Here is a 21,284-nt window from a genome sequence, read left to right as displayed (position 1 = left end):
ATGGATGTCAATGACATGATTGGGGCATCCATTACCCATTTAAACATTTTGCCAAAACATGGCTTGCATGCCTGTGACTAAACCCAATAATGACCACCATTTAAGTAAGCTTCTCTATGATTTCATGTGGCTAATTAATTCCATCAAATTAGACAACTTACACTAGTCTTTTGTCCAAAGCTAGCTGTCTCAAGATGTGTGATCCAAGTTATTTCTTAATTTCGTTACAACAAGTGAATCTTTTGAATGAGTCAAGATCATAACATCTCAGCACTTGCAACCATTCATCACTTCATCATAACAAGGGCCCATGCATTGTAGTCTTTTACTTTTATCTTTTAGCCGGGCTTCTCCACATATGCAACTTTGATAATAAAGGGTAATTTCTCATAATTTTAGGTTTGCGTGTGTAACAATTTTTAGAGTTTGACTTGATGACTAATTGATTAGTACTAATAAGATTGTGGTCCAGAAAAAATAGCATAACAAGCAGTGCCTATAAGATAAAAAATTCAACACCAACCTTCTGACGAACTAGAGGTCATGTAGAAATATCGGCATTTATAGAACAATTATTTAAACATATGAAATAATATGCACGTTGAGGATAGATTAAAATCTTTTTTTTTCTTTTCTTTTTCATTAATAAAATCAACATAGAGTCTTAGAACTGAAAAGGGAAACAAAATAAACATCGAAATAGTACCTGATTTCTAAGCTTTACGTTTTCACTTTCACCCTTCTCTTTTTGCGTTTTAGTCCCTCTTCAGTCTTCCCTTTAAAAATCAAACACAATAGAGAGAGGGAGTTAGAATAAATGGTCTTCCTCTATAGACAGACAGAAGAAAGGCTAAGAAGTCATACCAATGGGAACGGGGAGGCCGCGTTGGAAGCTGACCTCGAGCCCGCGGAATTCGCCTTCGCCATCGACCTCTCCGTCCTCCTCTTTCGTCACCGGCGAGCCCCCGGCGGAGTTCCTCTGCCCCATCTCCGGCTCCCTCATGGCTGACCCCGTCATCGTCCCCTCCGGCGACACCTTCGAGCGCAGCTGCATCCAAGCCTGCGCCAGCCTCTCCTTCACTCCTCCCTCCCTCTCCTCTTCCTCCCATTCCTTCTCCTCCTCCCCTCTCTTCCTCATCCCCAACGTCGCCCTCAGGACCTCCATCTTGAACTGGTGCGACCAATTCCACCTCCCTCGCCCCACCCCGCTCTCCCCCGCCACCGCTCACGACATCGTCCGCCGCCTCATCCCGCAAAAGGAAGCCCCGAAGGAGACGCCCTCCCCTATTACCCCTCCCCCCTTCTCCGTTCGGAAGAAGAAGGAGGAGAGCATTCCCTATGTCTCTCCGCCTACTTCTACTAGATCTAATAAATTTCCTTCTTCTTCTTCTTCTATGGAGGACGAGGAGTACATGTTCAACAAGTTGATCAACTCCGAAGAGGAATCCGAGCAGGAAGAGGCGGCGGCCTCGCTTCGGCAAGCCACTCGGGAGGGCCGGGAGCGGCGGGTCTCTTTGTGTACTCCGCGGTTGCTTGCCGCGCTCCGCCCGATGCTCCTCTCCCGTAACGCCGCGATCCAGACCAATGCCGCCGCCGTGGTGGTGAACCTTTCTCTGGAGGCCTCGAATAAGGCCAAGATCGTCCGGTCCGGCGCCGTCTCCCCGCTTATCGAGGTGCTGAAGAGCGGGAATCCAGAGGCGCGAGACAACGCCGCCGGCGCGATCTATAGCTTGGCTCTGGAGGACGAGAACCGCGCCACGATCGGGGTGCTCGGCGCGATCCCGCCGCTGATCCAGCTCCTGGCGAGCGGATCCGACGGCTACCGCGCGCGCCGCGACGCCGGGATGGCGCTTCACCACGTGTCCCTCGCCGGGATGAACCAACCCAAGATCGCTAAGACACCCGGGGCCGTGAGGTCCCTGCTCACTGTGATGGCAGCACGGGACGCCGCGGCGCCGGCTGAGGCGGCGGCGCTGCGGCGGCTGGCGATGATGGTGGTCGCAAACCTCGCTGTGTGCGCGGAGGGGAGGGCGGCGCTGATGGACGGGGGCACGGTGGCGGCGGTGGTGGATGCGATGAGGGAGGGGACGGCGTCGAGGGGGACGGCGGAGGAGGAGTACTGCCTGTCGGCGCTATACAGGATGAGTCGGGGGAGCCTGAGGTTTCGGGGACTGGCGAGGGCGGCGGGTGCGGAGAGGGTGCTGATGAGGGTGGCGGAGGAGAGCGTCGGCGGCGGGGGAGGGGGAGGAGTGAGGAGGGAGACGGCGAGGAAAACGCTGAGGGCGATGAAAGGGGAGGACGATGCGGTCGGCTTCGGAGAGGAGTACGACGACGGGAGCGTGGTTTCCGAGGGGTTGATGTCGTTCCCGATGCGGTACAGGGATTACGGTGCTTCCTCCGGTTCCAACACCGCGCAGTTCTGATCACTGTAATTTTTAGTGTTTTTTATTCCTTTTTTCCTTTTGGATTTTATGGCATATTTGTTTTTACTTTATATTTGGTTTATGAAATTGTCGAGTATATTGTGATAATTTGTAATTATTTGGAAGTGAAAATGGAATCTCTCCGTCTCTAATTCTTTTTTTTTAATTTATTTAAGAAGGATTATATTGAGGTTAATGAGATGCTTTGTACTCCAAACTTTCAATCTTTCTACTTTTTTTCCCCTATTCCTATATCTTGAATCCTTCTTTTCCTTTCCTGCACGTTATTGAGGAAAGACTGGAAAGTCAAACCTGCAATTTTATTACTTTATTATATCCTGATAGTAAGCGTCAGGTTAATTCTCAAGATTATCTTTGGCTCTTGGATTCCAATAAGATGAATATAATACGGTTGACGTTATGACTTTAATTAGTAATCGAGGGCTGGAAGTAAGAATTTCATTTTTCCTGTGGTTCTCCTAATCGTTCTCTGCTCTTAGAGATTGTTATTAATGTTTAGTTGCGTCATGATATGAACTCAGTTTGTAGTTGAAAATGGGAGCTTGGTGGTGCAATCGTCTTCCTCCTCAGAATGAATAAAATATAAATAATTTTTTATTTTCGAGTTAAAAAAAATGAGAGAGTGACCCAGAGCTTTGCTGGTACGTACGAATTGTCACGCCATCGTGAATAAGCTATAACTACTATCCATTGAAATGGTTGACTTTGACTATAGTTTTTTTTTTAATTTTCTACTTTTTTGTTATAAAATCTCACGAGCAAAGATTGACCACAAATTAACTCTTCAGATTATTATTGTAGATTAGTTATTGAGTCTTATCGGCTTATGAGTTCGTAAATTTAATTTTCTCGTGAACATTAAAAAAAAATTTATATCAAAATATTATATATACAATTATACATGATTTAAGTTCATTTAAGTCCCTATCTAACCTCTAAACTTATTTAAATCTAACTAACACGTCATTCTAGAAAAGATAATCTCGAAATTAGACAAGTAAGACGAAGAAAAGGATTATACCTGGAGCTGTGAAGAACCCGCGCTTTTCCAACCAATTCTATTCTTCCATCCCTCAACCTCCAGACCTCGCCGCCGCCGCCGTCGAGGAATGGATGACCCACCGAAGGAGTTCCTCTGCCCCATCTCGAACTCTCTCATGGCGGATCCCGTCATCATATCCTCTGGCGAGTCCTTCGATCGCCCCTGCATTCAAGCCTGCGTCGACCTCGACTTCATCCCTCTTTCCCTCTCCGACCCTAACTCTAACCCCAACCCTAATTCCCCTCTCGTCCTCATCCCCAATACTCGCCTCAAGAACGCGATCCTGAACTGGTGCGAGCGCTCCGGCCACCCTCCCCCACTTCCTCTCGCCCCACACGCTGCCCGCGAGATTGTCAGATCGTTCATGCCCCCAAGAACCGTCGGCACGAGGAGGAACCAAAAAGCCACCTCGACCGAAGAAGATTGCACTGAGGAGGAAATCCTAATCAAGTTAATGGACTCGATCCCTTCCGACCAAGAAGAGGCGATGATTTCCCTCCGCGAGGCAACGAGAGGCGGCCGCGAGCGGCGGCTCTACCTCTGCACGCGGCGATTGCTCGAGGTGATCTCCCGTATCCTTTCCTCTCCCGACCCCGGCGTACAGATCAACGCCGCCGCCGCCATCGTGAACCTCTCGCTGGAGCCGGAGAACAAGGTGCGGATCGTCCGATCCGGCGTCGTGCCGCCTCTCGTCGCCGTGCTCAGAAGCGGTCACCCTGAGGCGCGCGACCACGCCGCCGGCGCGATCCACAGCCTCGCCGTCGCTGACGACAACCGCACCGTGATCGGTTTCCTCGGCGCAATCCAGCCGCTGCTCCAGCTCTTCTCCGACCCGGTCGAATCCCCGAGGACGCGCCGCGACGCTGGGATGGCTCTCTACTACCTTTCACTCGTGGGGAATAACAGATCCAAGATCTCAATGATCCCGGGGACTGCGCGGATGGTGCTGGACATGGCGGCGGGGGAGGACGCGGCAGTGGCGGGACTGAGGAGGCCGGCTGTGATGGTGTTGGCGAACCTGGCGGGCTGCAAGGAGGGGAGGGCGGCGCTGATGGATGGCGGGGCGGTGGCGGCGCTGGTGGCGGTCATGGCGGCGACGGCGGGTACGAAAGAGGAAGAGTACTGCCTGTCGGCACTGCACGAGATGAGCAGGGGAAGCGTGAGGTTTCGGGGTATAGCGAGGATGGCGGGAGCGGAGAGGTTGCTGATGAAGGTGGCGGAGGAAGGAGGAGGGATGCGGAGCGATATGGCGAGGAAGACGCTTAGAGCTATGAGAGGGGAGGCGGAGGAGGAGGAGTACGATAACGCAAGTATCGTATCGGACGGGTTAATGTCGATTCGGGGCCGGCACGGCAGGAATAATTTCCGGTATGCTCCCGATCACAACACGACCGAATTCTGACAGACGATGATGGTTTTTTTTTCCAAAAAAAAAAAAAAAGAGAATTTTTTTTCTTGTTTGTGTTTATATAATTCGTTTTCATTTCATTTCTTTACTTTTTTGGGGTTTGAATTGTTTGTACTTTGTTAAATGGATGGATTTGTGTAGTTCAAACCTTGTGGGATTCTATTTATTAGAAAGAAATGGGATTGATGTTTGCTGCATAGTTTGTTCGTAAGATCTTTTTTTTTTAAGTGCTTTAAGCCTGTACTGAATGAATAAATCCTTATCAAACGTTGGAAAGGTTGCAGTAATGCTTTGCTTCATCTAAACTGGCTAATTTTGGATTGATATTAATTTATTTATATTAGTAGTTATAAATTTAGGATTTTATTTCTAATGATAACTTTGTATGCATCTCCTAGATACAAATTAGGTGCCTTAAATAAGATACGCAAGTTAGGTACCTTAAAGTATGATTAGTAAGATCATTTTAAGATGAAATACTCTTGTATACAAGATAGTGTGAAATTGAATTGGAGAAATAAGATAATTGGTTATAATTTGCTACGTAAAGATGATTATTTTTCACTAGTTACTTTTTATACGTCACAATATTTTATATCAAATCCGATGTAGCAAATATATTGTAATTGTTTTATTAATAAAAAATTTGCTTAAAAAGATGTGCATAATTTTCTCACACTTCTTCACTCGTAAGAAATTTTTATGCACTTAATTTATTTTATAAATAAAATTGGACCAAAACAAACAAACAAACATAAATAAATATTTATTTATAAAATATATTTAAAATCTTAATATTTATAAATAAATTTTCCTTATATGCAAACCAAAATTTTCCTTATATGTCAAAGTTTGATACTCTATGTCTATGGCCGCAAATTGTTATGTGGTATATTGATACTGATGGGTCGCTAGTTTTGATTATTTCGTTGCTGATTTATTCTCTAAAGATTGTATTAAATTCAAAGAACAATAAAGTCAAGAAGCAATGCACAATAATATTACTGTGCTTGTTTTTTTTTATTTTAAATATTTATAATTATTTATTCCAGAGCTGGCTCGATTCATACGGTACTCGCACGACTCGTCTTCTTTTAAAAAGAAGAAGAAATTTGTCAAAATCCATGGCTTTGCTTTCTTGCTTACAGGACATGACAATGGCTTTATGATTTGAGAAGATGAAACTTTGAACGACAAGGCCATATTTATTTACAGCTAATGAGATTTTTTATTTTATTTTTAGATTAAGTAACACTAGATTTATAGCTTAGATATCAAATTGTCCGTACTATAAATTTAAAATATTATTCATCTAAATTCAAAATTTATTCTATACATAAATTTAATTAAAGTTATTTCGCATATTATGTCAAAAATGATCTTCTTCTGTTTTTCTCTCTCTTACGATCCAATTATTATATAAATGTATATAACATCATAGATAACTGTTATATAATTATTCTAGCTTACAATCAAATACTATATTTTTCTATTCTATAATAGAGGTGTACATGTCAACTACTCATCGCTTAACCTATAATAAGATCACATTTTGTAACTACAAGTTTTAATATCCACTCTTTAAATTATATAATAAAGAACACATAAAAAATATATTTGTGTTTAACTTACGAAAGATAAAAATAATTAAAATGACTTTTTATCCTAATTTTATATCACACTAAAGATATATATATTTTTAATCAATCATTCAAGAGATTTCACCAAATTTAAGCCTTATTAAGTTTTAATCAGCATATTAAGACCACATAATCTTAGTTTCAAGTCATCCCACTGCTAAGCTATTGTTCAAAATTCAAAAGGAGATAAAAACAAATGAGACTTGATTAGTTAACTGACACATTCCAAGAGGACAACTTAGAGTTTGATTGGCAAAACGACCCAAATTCCAACAAGACAACTCCCATGCAGAGAAATCCGACCACGTCGTACAATTTCTGATGCCATTTTAGGTATCACCAATAATTCTCAACTTTATATTTCCTACTCCTCAAGTCTGAACACGATTTATTCATACGTCATAGTAAATAATAATATTCATGAACAACGAATACATATGTACTCAAAAGGCTAACAGTTAGTTACTAAGTGCTCCATATCGGAATAATTTCACTTTATTTTAAGAAATTTATGTGGAATAATTCACTCACTTATTCTATCAATTTGTCATCTTCATTACTAAACCCATTAGAATATAATATAATTATAATAGACTTGGCAATATATTAGAATATATTTATAATAATAATAATAATAATAATAATATTTTGATATAGGATGTTTTATTTGTGATGGTATTTATATTATATAATTATGATGCATTATGATAAATTATTTTTTAACCGAGAATTCTGAAAGTAATTGTGAAATTAGATAAAATTTATATTTAATTTTTATGTACATAGAAGAACTATCTATACTGCAATGATGAATAAATAACAATACACTAAAATTGGATTGATGAATTAATGGATACATTCAACAGTACCTAGTTTTCTGAAGACAAGACACTTGTATTAAAATATACTAAATTTGCACAAGGGAATTATCCCAGATAAATTGACAAGAATCTAGGAAATGTCATCAACCAAAGGAATCGATCATTCATTTACTTCATTATTCTACTTTCTAAGTTATATATGGCTGACACTGGAAGCATCAGTAGCTTAATTGACAAGAGGTGAAGAGCATCATAACACATAGAGAGTCATCCAGTTTATTTAGAGCATCATATAAATTTTAAGAAATTAGTACAATGGATGAAAGGAATATTGTACCTCGTGCTAATAAATACATAAAGGATCATACAAAAAGCTAGGGTTTGATAATTATTATCTCTACTTGGAATCCTAAGAAATTTTTTTTTTAAATTTTTAAAAAAAAAGGTTCATATTTTACTTCTCAATTGAAACTATTTCTGTTATCGCGTGAGTGATGATGAGCAAAACGACAGATCACAGTGAAAGAACTAACGATGAACATTCTGTATATGTAACTCCGAAAATAATCGCATTTATTTCAATGAGGCATAACATTAAGATACTTAATATTGCAAGCACAAACAAAGATCTAGATGCGAATCCAATCCAACGACACCATTAAATTCTTCGAAAGACAAAGATCTAGATGCAGACACGAATGGAATCTTTCAGCAAGCACATATGGCGAGGGAGTATGGTCGATAAACTTACTGTTATGTGCTCGAGAACGGATTCATTACTTCATACCGTATGATACTTCTTTGCCTTTCCATCGAGAACTAGCTGTTCCAGGATTAATATCACCAAGCACGCAGTGGGAAGAAGAACGAAGAGGCAATAGTAGGAAACCCCATTTATTCTCACACCCAGAACTCTTTAGAGATCTGGTCAGATCTACCGATACATATACGCAGGATCTCAAAACCCATGTAAGCCAAACAAATCCAAAGAAGAATCCACGTCTCTAATCAACAAAATAGACATCAATAACCAAAGAAACAGATAGGATCATCCAATAGGCAAATCCAAACAAGTGAAATAATTAGAATACATAGAAGCCATAGATAATAAATAGCAGGTACTACAGTAGTTGTTCTCCTTCCATAGATGTAATCAGAAGGATCGATCGGACCAAGAAGCTTGATTCCCCAGAGACATGCAGTTGAAGAGAGAGAAGGCAACCAACGATACTCTCTTTGACTTGCATGAATGTGCTCATCACAAAGCCATCACCATAAAGATCATCATCTCTTCTCTTCCATCCTCTTTATTCCTCCTCAGGACCTCAACCATCATCGTGATCTCTGAGCTCCTCACTGGAATGGTGATGATGGTGAGAAGAAGAACATACTAGTAGTGCAACTACTACTACTACTGCTGCTACTATTGGTGCATCATCTAGCTTGTCACAGGGAGGATTATGATGAGAACCCATGACACCATGCTCATATGTCTTATAAATGATGTATATAAATTATGACAATAGTCTTGTGACAGGCCCTGCCCAATGATGAAAATCTTATGGTACACATTAATTTCCCTGTGCTGCTTCAGTTAAAAAACAAATTGGATAGGTGGGCAAAAGTTACTTCGAGTGATTTCGAGTGAGATGCTACTGTGATCTGGCAGCCCAGTCAAGAGCTGCCAGGTGGTAAGATTGTTAGAAATTAATAGTTAGAGTTAGAGAATAAACTCGTGACCTTAGAAAAAAATAACTAATATGATACTATGTTAAATAATCAGCTTAAACAGTAAAATTAGGGTTACGTAGGTGTCGACGTGACCCATGATGTAAAGAGATAAGCATAAAGGATATTATAGTAAATGTATACAGTCTCGGAACTAAATTTATTTATTTTTTAACCTTGAACTCTTTCTTGGAACATTGCATAAAGATCAATCAATGTAATATAATATAATACTAGACAAAATGTGATATAGAAGATACAACTAAGGAAGAAGAAAAGAAAAGAAATGAAATTGTGTAGTGCCTCTCTGCGTATCTAACAAATGATACCAACCTAGTGATTATTCCAAGGAATTTAGTGATTTATCTTCAGGGATTTGAGAGATTTGATGTTTTCTATTAATCAAACGATCCCCAAGATCAGAAGCATGTGATGTCCAATAGAATCAGAATGGAGATAGTATGGCGAGTTTGGATCAACAAATGATGCGACACACACACATGAAAAGTTCACCATCTTCATCGGTATGTAGTAAAGGAATCTCAAAGAAGAAAAGAATCAGGAAAAGATAGTATGGCGAGTTTGGATCAACAATTTATACAAAGCGCATGAACCTTTCCAAACCATGTGATTTATTGGCAACTTCAACTGATAAGTTCATTTCGACATTGGTCAATTATAATGACCAACAGATAGTAATATTTACAAGATAAACACACAGTATTTTCCCCTGCTTGTACAGAGAGAAGATTCACATGTATAATGCTGTGCTGGTTGAGCATGCTACTAGAGATTCACGCTCGACTTCATGCCATGGATATCAAAGGAAGCTGGTCCCTGTGTATTAGGAGGTCCCCATTTAAGGGGAAGTGCATTAGCTTTAGTCTTTAGATTGAAGATGATGCAATAAACCAGAATCCACATTGCAACAAATTCTATATTTCAGATTTATTTTTATTATATACACAAACATGACTACTCACGTTCCAAGATTCAGGTACTGAGCTGGAGATATAGGTTTGGCACCACCAAACCAGTCAATCAAGAATATATTCTCGATATCTAATTTGAATATCTGGAAGTCGTGATCTTCCGGCCAATCTACACCCACCATTAACAAGAGCAGTTACTCAGAGAGATTTTGTTTCAGCTTGTGTTTCTGACTTATCCAAACAAATTAAAGTTGCTTAAAAGAATAAAATTGATGTAAGATTTACTACATACCTTTCATTTCTGAATGCTTGGAAAATAATGCACATCGAGCGAATTCTGCTTCGGCTGACTGGTTGTCAACCAATTTCAACTGTAAAAGTAAAATTAGAAGAACAGATAGATTACGCTGCCAGAAGGATTTACAATATCCAAAAGTATGAGGATGAAAACTCGAACAATGTCGTATAACCAAACAGAAGTAAATAATTTCTCCTGAATGAGACTACCTAAACAACATCTCAACGATCATTTTCGTAATTACACAAAGATGTATGCTGAATCTGAAAACAAACCTATATTGATGACATAACAATGTACCTTTCCTGTAAGTGTAAGTTTTGCACAAGTGGGGTTCTCAGGGTCTATCTTGCCGCAGGTTCCTAGAGGGAACTCACTAAGAGTGAACGATGACCTTTCATCCTCTAATGCATTCCTTGCAGTAGGATCTAGTGTTGTCAAATAAAAGTAGGGGATGCCGCGTCCTTGCCCAGGTAATCCATCACTATATGAAACAACATTCCTATACACACCGAGAAATTATAAAAGAAAAACATCACTATAGAATACAACCATTTATTCCAATTTATCAAAAGATGCAGCTCTACACGATGAGGAAAGGAGTACCCAAACGGAGCTCCCCCTAAATCATTTGCGATGGTGCTGCAAAACAAGGGAAAGGACACCTCAGTAATTTGCAGAACTAATACCGAAAGAATCAAGATAATTGTTTCATTTCACATGGTTGCATCATAATTAAGCATGAAATTTAGGAATTGGCATTTTCTTAAGAAGCAATCTTTCAATTCTACAATTCTGTTACGATTAGCTTCGCGTTAACTTGTCAATTGATTGTCGTTTATAAGAAAGATCTCAACTTTATAATTCCAAATACCACTACCTTTTCAATCTATTCTACCATCATTAATCAATCCATCTTTCCTAACAAAGACACCAACAATAGTACTAAATTTAACCAATCAAAACGGACGGGGGAAACAGACAAAGGAAAACGGGAAGACCTGAGGACGCCCCAGGAGTTCTCGGCCGCGAGCCAGCGAGCGGTGGCGGCGGCGGCGGAGGGCTTGCGCTTTGGTGGTAGGAGAGGGCGGCCGGCGGCGGAGACGGATGAGATGAGGAGTATGCGAGAGAGGAGAGCAAAGCAGACGATAAGATGAAGCGAGGAAGATGACATTTTTTGGTACCTCTCCCTCTCTCTCGCCTGGACTTCTCAGGCCGATGATTGGTAGCGCCCACACCAATGATATTTTTTGGTCCTTTTTTTTGCTAAAATTACACTAAGACCCCGAATAATTTGGCTATTCTCAAGTAGCCCCCTTTTATTTGAAGAATACTCCAATTAGCCTCCGTTAATACGAATAATAATTAACCATCATAATAATTACATTCTAAATATAAATACTTTTTATTAATATTATATTTTATACGACACACCAATCTAATTACTAATTTACTTTTAAAATTTATCCCATTAATTCACTTTATATTAAATCAAAGAGTATTCATGATAATTTTATAGAAAAACAAAACATATTCTTCTATATTTTTTCACTTTATATCACATTAAAAATAATTATTATATTATATTTTAAAATAAGTGTGAATATAAGAAAAAATATTTATAAACTAAAGAGTTTATTTTGAGAATAACAAAAAAAGAATGCATATTTTAAAATAATTTTATCCTCAACTTTTTTTTCTTTTATTTTAAAATGTGGGTAAAAGGTATCTCTTAAAATTGATCGTATTATAGTCGTATATTATTTTTTAATAAAATTTAATAGATAATTAATAAAATTGATGTTTTAAACATCTTTTTATAGTTAATGAGATTAATGTTTCGCAAAAATAAATGAATCAGATTCAGGTGAAAACGGGGAACAATTCATGGAGTCCGTATCATTAACTCTAATTTTTCAGATAAATAATAAATAACACTTTTATATTTTTATAATATTATAAATAAAGTCCACTTATGGTATTATATATATTGTGAGTCTGGCTAGGCTTATTTGTAGAGATGGTAGTAGCAATTTGGTAGTGGATTTAATAGAGATTATGAGATTTATACGATGAGAGCGGAAAGGATAATAGTGATAATGACGGCGAAAGATAGATATGTGATTTAGACAGAAAGAAGAGAGAGAAGATTATCAGCCCTAAAAAAGAAAGAGGATCGATGCATGAGAAAGGAGGAGTTAGCCGACAGCTAGGGTTTGAGGGATGAGGGAGAAGATAGCCGACCCTATTAGACTAGAGGGTTCAATAGTCGAGAAGAAAGAAAATGGTTGACGGCATCGGCCTTGGATCAAAAGAGAAGATTAAGAGAGATGAAGTACGAGATGACAGAAATATTAATATTTTTTCCTAATCCCAAAATGACTGTCTTCTACATATTTAGAGGCTAAATAAAATTCAAAGTAATTCAAATTAATTCTAACACAATGATCTCGACGTTCAAACGCCATTAAACACACTGTTAGGTTCGAGTGTTCGAACATCAAAACTCAAAAGCAGTCAGCATATTTTGGTGTTCGAAAGCTCGGCTGTCACCCTTTGAAGATATGAGGTGTTATTTGTAAAAAAAAAAATTGAAAGAGAAAAATAAAACTGGTGGATATAGAAGTCGATCGCTGCCGTTGTGACTCAAATGAATGCGGCCCGTTTCAGCCTATATGAATATGGCCCAAATTTAGAGTATTTAATATGCTGTTTTTTTAAAAAAAAAAATCCCGGTCTACCATAGTTTTGACTAACAATATATATGATCTTAAATTATGATGAGGAGTAAGTTCGAATGTCCAAAGGTAGTATAAGAATTTATTTATCATCGTAGCATCTAAACTTCAAAGTATTATTTTACTCTAAGTTCCATTAGAAATATAATTAATCTCCCAATGTCTTGGAGGGCAAATGTTTAAGTTAGGCAGGCATTTCTTTTAATTTTAAATTAATATATTTTTTTTTTTTTTGGTTTAAGGTTAGGCAGAGAAAGAAATTGAATAATATAGAACACAAAATGCCAAGCTACAATGAGCATAGATTTTTGGCCCTCCTTGGACTCACCTTGTTGGTCATTTGTACATTAATTTGGTCAGTGGGGTCAAATACATCATGGGCTGCGGTAGAAGATTAGGTTAAGGCAGGCCTGCCTGCTTGCCTACTTCACAACCTTTCTCTTTTATAATAGAAAATTAAAATTATATTAATTAGCGACCACGATTATAAATTAAATACATTCGTCAACATCAACATCAATATCAACATCAACATCAATATCAACATCAATGGCAACCAAAAGTATTATAAAAGGTTAGAAATGGGAGATGAGGCCCTTTTTTCCACGTCCAACCATAACCTATAATTCTATGCTTTGAAGTCAAAGAGTTATTAGCTGAAATTTAACTCACCTTGAAAGATGGAATTAAGAGTTTCCAAACCTTTACATCACAATCCATCCCTCCACTGCAAACAAAATATGCACTGTTGGTCTCATGACCAGAAGAGCCATCGGTGTAGAAATCAGCAGCAGCTCCAGCCACTGCCAAGCTCTTGATGGCTCCTCCATGGCCTTCTAAGACTGCTAAGCAAGAGTAGCCCTTGTCTTCTCCCCTCCTCCATAGTCTCACAGTTCTGTCTGCCGATCCACTGCAAACTAATTCTCCGGCCGTCGCCAGGCAGAGGATCGCCTTTTTGTGGCCTCTGAGAACCCCGGTGGCCTCCATTTGTCCACCGCAGCCGCCGCCTTCCCAGACTATGACCGACCGGTCGCAGGCGCCTGAGTAGAGCACAAAGCTGTCGGGGCTCAGCGCTAGCGCGTTCACTGCCGACCTGTGCCGCTCCAATGTGGATACCAAGGAGTGCTTCCTCTCTCCGTGGGGCTGCTTCCATACCTTCCCATTAATAGAAAGTAAGTTAATATGGTTTGAGAGTTTTTATTTTTAATTTTTAGAGAAACTAATAAATTATATCTTAGCGAGCTATGTGAATTGACGCACCTTGATTTTAGTGTCGGCCGAGCCGGTGTAGACATAGCCATCGCCGGAGACGGCAACCGCGTTTATCGCGTCGTCGTGCGCGGCGCCGACCGACTCCGTGCACCGGAAGTCAGACGTCCGCCAGACCTTGAGGGTGCGGTCCCACGAGACGGAGTAGAGAAAGGCGGCGTCGTGCGAGAGGGCGAGGGCGGAGACGGCGTCGACGTGGTGCACCCACGTGCACCTCTTGTGCCGCCTTACCTCGACGTACTTCTCCGGGGACGCCAGGCTCAGAATCCGGTCCGTCACCGTCGGCAACACCGCGAGCAACTTACCCTTCCTCTTCCCGCCGATCCGCCACACTCGGATCTTGTGGTCTTGATGGGAGGAGAACAGATAATTGCTATTCGAGACGAGTAGCGATTTGATTGGACTTTTGGTAACTGCGACCGTGGAACTCGAGGGCCCATCTCGGAGCGGAGCCGGTTCTAAGGGTATGGGTAGTTGCCATAGTCTGATCTGCTCGTCGGAGGAGCCGGTGTACAAGGAGTTGCCATGGATGGCCAGAGAGGAGATGTAGGAGGAGTGGCCTTTGAGGGTGGTGACGCATTGATGGATTGATGATGGTGGTGAGCTTGGGATTTGGTAGTCTAAGGAGGGGAGGTAGGGGAGGCTTGGTTGGGAGGATAAAGATATAGATTTGGAGAGTCGAGTAGTGTCGGGTTTCTTGGTTGTGTGATCATAAGATATGGAGGAAGGTGTAATGTCATCCATCTTAGAGAGAGAGAGAGAGAGGGGCTAGAGAATAGGAGATAAGGGAGATGGTACTTTATACATATATATATATATATGTATATGAGCTGTTAGGTAATCACTATCAGCAGGATAAGTCTAAGTATGATAATTAAATAGCTTTCAAAGTCTTGAGATTGCCTGTCTCATTTAACTAGTTAGTATTAAAATAATTTGTCTTGTTTAGTTGGATAAGATTTTTTTTCAAGAATAATTTTATGCGCATATCTTAAATATAAAATATAATAATTTTTTTAAATAAATTTATGTTCGATTATTAAACTGTAAATAAGTATGTTAACTATACATAATATAAATCTTATTTAAAAAACGTAAATAATTTTGTCACGCTCATTCATTAGTTATAAAATTTTATACATAAATTATCGCGTAACTTTGATTTATATAATCAAAATTGTTATAAGTGAGCGTTTGATAATAAATTAAAATTAATTTATAATTAAATATCTTTTTATGCATGAACTAAACGCCATTAATCTTCGGATAGTCATATGTAAATTAAGGAGAAATGCATTTGGCCATTTGCATGCTCACTAAGATATCATTATCAGTTAGTAGCAGAAGCTGGACACTATGGATGCAAATCACTGTCCAAACCCTACCACTTAGGCAACTGTATTGCGTGCAGTGAATTTAACCCCACACGGCTTCTTTCATTCATTCATTCTTTTTTTCTTCTTCTTTATTTCTTTCTAGACCCAATCCACTAGACCTTTTCCTTGCCACTTTCCAGCATTTAGATTCCTTCAACACAAAGGTGATCTTGTAATGATATTGATCCAAACTCTACTATATGCTCACCTTCACCTTTGCCCAATCTTGCAACCGTTGTTCTACTTAGATATTTCCAGTACTCACTCTGCAGCTGTGTAGACCCTCAAAATGGTAGTAGTTGGATCCTGTACCCCAATTTGATCATCTGTAGCATCACAACAAGACCATTGTGACAATCTATAGCATATAAACTAGCTAGTGTGGTCTAGAAAGACTCACTGCATGCAGAGTTATGGGGCCCAGAAAAGGGCATAGATTTAATGAAGGAAAGACTTCAATCTCCTTATCTCAGGGATGAGCAAAATAGTAGTCACTACGACGGTGGCATAACGTCAGCACAAAGATAATTACAACCTTCTTTGTTAAGTTCACTAATTGCACTCGATTAGCAATAACTTGGCTGCCAAACGACTGCACATTTTAGAAGATCACAATTTTTTCTTTTGTAAAGATAAAATAAAATGGACTGTGTAGTCTGTGTATCTGTTTTGACTCTTTGCGAGTTGTGACAAATGTTTTTGTTTATTTATGACTCAAGGATTGATTTATGTCTTATTTTTATAAAGATTTTAAGCTTAATTCTAGCTCACTGTGTCGTCGTTTTATAAGAGAGTTTGACTCTATTGGACAGTTTAAATTATTGAAAGCGACTGGCACAATTGTGTAGTTAGTCTATCATGAATTATAATACTTTTAGGACAGTGGTGACACTAAATTCACTGGTGAAATGGATTGTATTCCTGGAATTGTACAGAAAAAAAAATGACATGACCATTCAGGGACATAGAACTTACAATTCTCACATCATGGTTGACCAAAATATACCATCATGAAAGCTACAGAAAGGAGCATACCTACACTAAAGATGAAACAGGCCCCTTTCCCTTTGGGACTACTATTTAGGTTCTTCTACCTGTGGTTAAGGACATTGACAAAGGAACAAGAACATTCCTGTACATGAGAGTGAAGACATTCTTGGCTTGGAGCTCTTAGGTATAAAAGATGTTATGAGTTTTCATTTGTAGTGACTATCGGTCTATCACCAAACAAATTTGAAGTATGAGTATATCACCCAAGTTATTCAACTCTGGAACAAGTGCACTTCACATCAGATGGGCAAGCAGTTGAGGTGAGGTGTATCCATTCACATTGACTTGAATTAGTGGAAGAAACCGATGGTTTTAGTACGTATGTTTCCTTGCTTAAATTTTTCTATGGTATCTGGGAGCATCTCTGCACAAATGCACAGCCCCAAGCACCAACTGACAAGAGGAAGAGACCCAAGTCCTCTGGCTTTCCCACTTCACGTATACTATAAAAGTCTATATAGCTTGGTCAACAAATGTAACAGGTGTCATGAATGGATGGATTCCAAAATCTGTAGTGCAGATTCTTCTCCTCTTTCCTTTTGTCTTCACCTTTATTTGTCAACCTGATCGTGTACCTAATATCAAGAAAAGATTTCAATGACATCAGTTTAATTAAGACATAATTAAATTTATTACTTCTCTCAGAAAAGATAAAAAGATAAAATGAAAAATAAAGAGAGATTAATAGGTGTTAAGTTGATAGATGAATGATCTTGATACTCTACCAAGAGGGATACATGAAAAGTACCAAATAACAAGTATGTTCTGTTTACTGCCGGCAAGATTAAGACAGTTTGATACCATGGGTGAGCAGTCCATTCAAGTTTCACTTCAAAGAAGAGTAGTTCGATGAATCCAAAACTGCATCATGGTGGAGTGTTCTGTTTAGCAATGGACTGCAGTCCTCTCCTCTGTATTTCAATGTCATTGCAAAAAAATAAAAAATAAAATAAACAAAACAGAGAGGCAAAAACCTTTACATTAACTATTGAATTGCATATATAAGTAAAGTTAAGATGACAAACTTTTGTATGACCACTGAAGAAAATCCATCACATATGGATTTTGATGGATTTTTACTGCATTTTGCAAATAAAACAATTGAATCAATGCATGTTTCAAATGAAAATTACCATGTCGAGCATGTTGCTGGGAAGAGGCTGAAGCGAGTTCTTTTCAAGTACATAGAGACCTATTTAGAGCACAATCTGATACACATCTCTTCGTCTCAAGAATAGCAAAGGGAGAACTCGGCAAGGTCAGCTATCTCCAAGAAAAATGGCAACAGCTCTCCTGAACTTGAGCACACCAATTTACCTCAAAGAAAAATAATGAAGGAAGAGAGGCACACAACCACTGCACTAGAATTTTTATGAAAAATAATCTAACATTTCCCCTTAATATCAATCTGAAACACAGCAAATCAATAACAGTTCTAAGAGTATAGTATGATTACACTTAACTGCATGGAGACATCAAAAAGATGGTACGCATAATCCACAAGACAATAGTGTTATGAAAGTCCAAGTATATGGAATGCTCTGTAATTTGTTGCAGAGATCTCAACCAAGATGATTCCCTATACTCCTCCAGTACTTCAACAGCAAATGAGCTACGTAGTTAAGTGAAATGTAATAATACACACACTGCTCACATATATACAACTCTCCATGTTTACTGCGTAAGACTACTAAAATCAAATAACCTGTCAAAAATAATCCTCCCACCACCATCCACTACCACCACACCCCACACACCCACACACCAAGCCAGCCAAGAAAGAACAGAATAAAAAAAGGGAAATAAGAAGCTAGGCTAAAGACCTCGTAGAACATTTAATGTCAATGATAACCGGTAGAATTCAGATATCAACAGATACGCTGTTAAGTTAGCCTCCTCAAATCCAGTTATCTGCAGAAATAGTAACTGCTCCACATATATCTATTAATATCAGACAGGATAAGATTTTTGGGGAGGCAAAACCTTGTGACTATCCATGTAACTATATATGTAAGATATAGCTGAATAGACTAGATAATGAATTTGATAACTTATGTGTCTAAACATAACCTAAAGATATAGTGGAAGGCCAAGAAAAAGACAGCAGATGCCCAAATCTGATTACCTCAATAAAACAGTTTAATGATTATGCTGTAGGACTGCTTAAGTATTCCACCTTCCAATAAACTGTAAGAAATAGACCATTCATAGAGTACTATTATTATGAAAAAGCCCCACACAATCTGTAAACTAACCCATCCAAAAATTGCTATCATCATTCTTCATGAACATATCAATGAGAATAATTCTCAAGCTGAACATTCCTCTTGCACATTTACCTCATTGTGATAACTACAGATAAAGCATGCATACAGAGCAAATATCCTAAGTGTAAGTATAGTAGATACACTTGCCCATTAATACCAGCCTAATGATCAAGAATCTTATAGTTTCAGTACCGAAGTAACAGTGAACAAGACCATAAAGTCCTACTCCTGTGTTCAGTTCATATCATGTTTGACGACTCTATTTTCATGATATGATCATATGAACTGTCAACTCCCTTAATATCAATGGCACATCTTTAGTATGGATATCTACATGGGCTACCAATTATGTTTGTTCCTAATTCACATTTTATTTAGCCAAACTATCTAGAATCTGTTTCATTGAAAACAGAGTCATCGAACTATCTGGTGTGTATAGGACCATTCTATGCAAAATTATCGATGAGCTTGATAGCACTTCAAGCTGCTTGGTAACCATCTGTTGCACTGCACAAGAATTAACTGAGAAAACTCCTTTTGCAGCAGAATGCACACTAGTTAATGCACCTAAGTTATCATTTCCATATTAACTTCTAAAGATGGACAATAGAAGGCTCTATTACATAAGTAAAAGCTTAGTTTCCTCGCTGTTATCTGCCCTTTGACTAATGTACTTTGATTTGTACTAAACAGAAATCTGGTCAGAGTCACATTTACATACAAGGTCACTCACTCAACCCAGTAATAAGATTTATAGGCACATCTCCAAAATTGCCCTGCCATTTGACTTCAAACACAATACAGTTATTTCAATCCATTCGAGATGTATAGGACTTATCAGAAAACAAATCCAAGAGTGCCGAGATTATACCAAATAACCTGATGACAAGATTTGCATACATTTCTCCAATATTTACATGTAATTCAACTTCAAACACTGTTGCATCATGAACACTTCCATGGAGTGCAAAGAACATTCTACAAATCGATCACATGACAGCATACAAATCTCGTATCTTACACACAAACAAAACTAAAGCTAATACAAGAACCAGATACAACTACAGAAGAACAACTAGTCTTCTCCATGTATATAGATATTCCGCATCTAAAAGGAACAAATAGGGTACCTTTGATCACATGACAACATACAAATCTCGTATTCTTACACAGAAACAAAACTAAAGCTCATACAAGAACCAGGTACAACTACAGAAGAACAACTAGTCTCCTCCATGTATATAGCTATCCCGCATCAAAAAGGAACAAATAGGGTACCTTTGCTCTTCAGAAACCATTCTCCTCTGCTACATGTACCGAAACAACCGGCTCCTTCCACCCGTTCGCCTCCGCAACGATCTCTCCCTCCTCATCTGAATCCAACGTAAACTGGGAGACAACACCACCCATCTGCACCTCCTTATTCAAAGGCCTATATCCACCAACAACCCCACCCCTTCTCTTCATCACCGCCCCATAAACTCCAACACCAACCACGATAAGCAAAGCAAGATGGCAATTGAACTGCAGAGTCGCGATCGCCCTCGCCCGGTGGTAATCCTCATGGCTCTTACACTTTATAGTATAATCCGCTCTACTCCTCTCGTGGATCTGGCATTCGTGAGCTATGGCACTAGTAAAGAAAGAGAAGCCCATCTGAAGAAACCAAGTCCCCTGGAGCGCGAGCCCGGCGGCGCGCGCGAGACGCGGGGGGACCGCCCGTGGCCGAGCGATGACGTACATGGTAGAGAAGATGCATAGTAGAATGGGAACGAGGAGGAGGTCGAAGTAGCGATTCTCGATGCCGTCGACGTCCTTGCGGCGAAGGTAGAAGATGAGGAACTCTTGGCCGAAGGCGAAGGTGAGGAGGAGGTCAAGGAGGGAGGAGGGGAAGGGGAGGAGAGGGGAAGGCGGGAGGGAGAGGATACCGGAGAGGGAGTAGAGGAGGAAGAGGGAGGCGGCAGCGGCGGAGGAGAGTGGGAGAGAAGGGGAGAGGGGGTCGTGGGAGGAGGAGAGGAAGAAGGAGAGGAGGGAGGAGAGAAGGGAGAGGAGGGAGAGGGAGAGGGAGGAGAGGAAGCGGAGGCGGAGAGGGAGGAAAGAGGAGGAGGAGGAGGAGGAGGAGGAGGAGGAGGAGGAGAGTGAGGGGAAGAGGGAGGAGAAGGGGAGGAGTTCGATGAGGGAGATGAGGAGGAAGGCGAGTCCGGCGACGGAAAAGGAGAGGAGTCCCGACATTGCGAGATCTACCGGGATTGGAAGAGTTGGGTGCAGAAT

The 21,284-nt window shown here is 39.8% G+C and overlaps 5 protein-coding genes and 1 long non-coding RNA gene across 7 annotated transcripts; 3 read left to right on the top strand and 3 right to left on the bottom strand.

Annotated features, from left to right (window-relative positions):
- The first annotated feature begins 809 nt into the window (after positions 1-809).
- Positions 810-2,575, top strand: LOC140800376 (U-box domain-containing protein 39-like). The gene has a single exon (XM_073155122.1). The coding sequence runs from the start codon at positions 867-869 to the stop codon at positions 2,421-2,423; it is 1,557 nt and encodes a 518-aa protein (XP_073011223.1). The 5' UTR covers positions 810-866; the 3' UTR covers positions 2,424-2,575.
- An 848-nt stretch (positions 2,576-3,423) lies between these two features.
- LOC140800432 (U-box domain-containing protein 39-like) lies at positions 3,424-5,091 on the top strand. The gene has a single exon (XM_073155229.1). The coding sequence runs from the start codon at positions 3,554-3,556 to the stop codon at positions 4,886-4,888; it is 1,335 nt and encodes a 444-aa protein (XP_073011330.1). The 5' UTR covers positions 3,424-3,553; the 3' UTR covers positions 4,889-5,091.
- Positions 5,092-8,382: 3,291 nt separating this feature from the next.
- Positions 8,383-11,527, bottom strand: LOC140799590 (uncharacterized). 2 transcript variants are annotated; one of them, XM_073153967.1, is made up of 6 exons: positions 11,315-11,527; positions 10,920-10,955; positions 10,614-10,815; positions 10,308-10,386; positions 10,067-10,184; positions 9,699-9,920 (listed from the first exon to the last, which is right to left on the bottom strand). In XM_073153967.1, exons 1-6 carry the CDS (start codon positions 11,485-11,487, stop codon positions 9,890-9,892), a joined length of 639 nt encoding a protein of 212 aa, XP_073010068.1. In that variant the 5' UTR covers positions 11,488-11,527; the 3' UTR covers positions 9,699-9,889. The 2 variants fall into 2 exon arrangements, with proteins under 2 accessions (XP_073010069.1, XP_073010068.1); XM_073153968.1 differs by lacking the exons at positions 9,699-9,920; positions 10,067-10,184 and adding an exon at positions 8,383-8,711.
- Positions 11,528-13,513: 1,986 nt separating this feature from the next.
- On the bottom strand, positions 13,514-15,064 carry LOC140799540 (protein JINGUBANG-like). Its single transcript, XM_073153894.1, has 2 exons — positions 14,312-15,064; positions 13,514-14,206 (listed from the first exon to the last, which is right to left on the bottom strand). The coding sequence occupies exons 1-2, from the start codon at positions 15,062-15,064 to the stop codon at positions 13,715-13,717; spliced, it is 1,245 nt and encodes a 414-aa protein (XP_073009995.1). The 3' UTR covers positions 13,514-13,714.
- Positions 14,081-15,268, top strand: LOC140799541 (uncharacterized). The gene is made up of 2 exons (XR_012111023.1): positions 14,081-14,223; positions 14,323-15,268. It is a non-coding gene; the product is annotated as an uncharacterized lncRNA (long non-coding RNA).
- Positions 15,269-19,878: 4,610 nt separating this feature from the next.
- Positions 19,879-21,245, bottom strand: LOC140799706 (uncharacterized). Its single transcript, XM_073154147.1, has one exon. The coding sequence runs from the start codon at positions 21,243-21,245 to the stop codon at positions 20,301-20,303; it is 945 nt and encodes a 314-aa protein (XP_073010248.1). The 3' UTR covers positions 19,879-20,300.
- Between the last annotated feature and the right edge of the window lie 39 nt (positions 21,246-21,284).

Source organism: Typha latifolia, chromosome 13 (genome assembly GCF_019914945.1).
Source record: "Typha latifolia isolate L0001 chromosome 13, TyphaL0001v2, whole genome shotgun sequence".
Lineage (NCBI taxonomy): Eukaryota > Viridiplantae > Streptophyta > Magnoliopsida > Poales > Typhaceae > Typha > Typha latifolia.
This window is presented reverse-complemented; position numbering and strand designations above follow the sequence as displayed.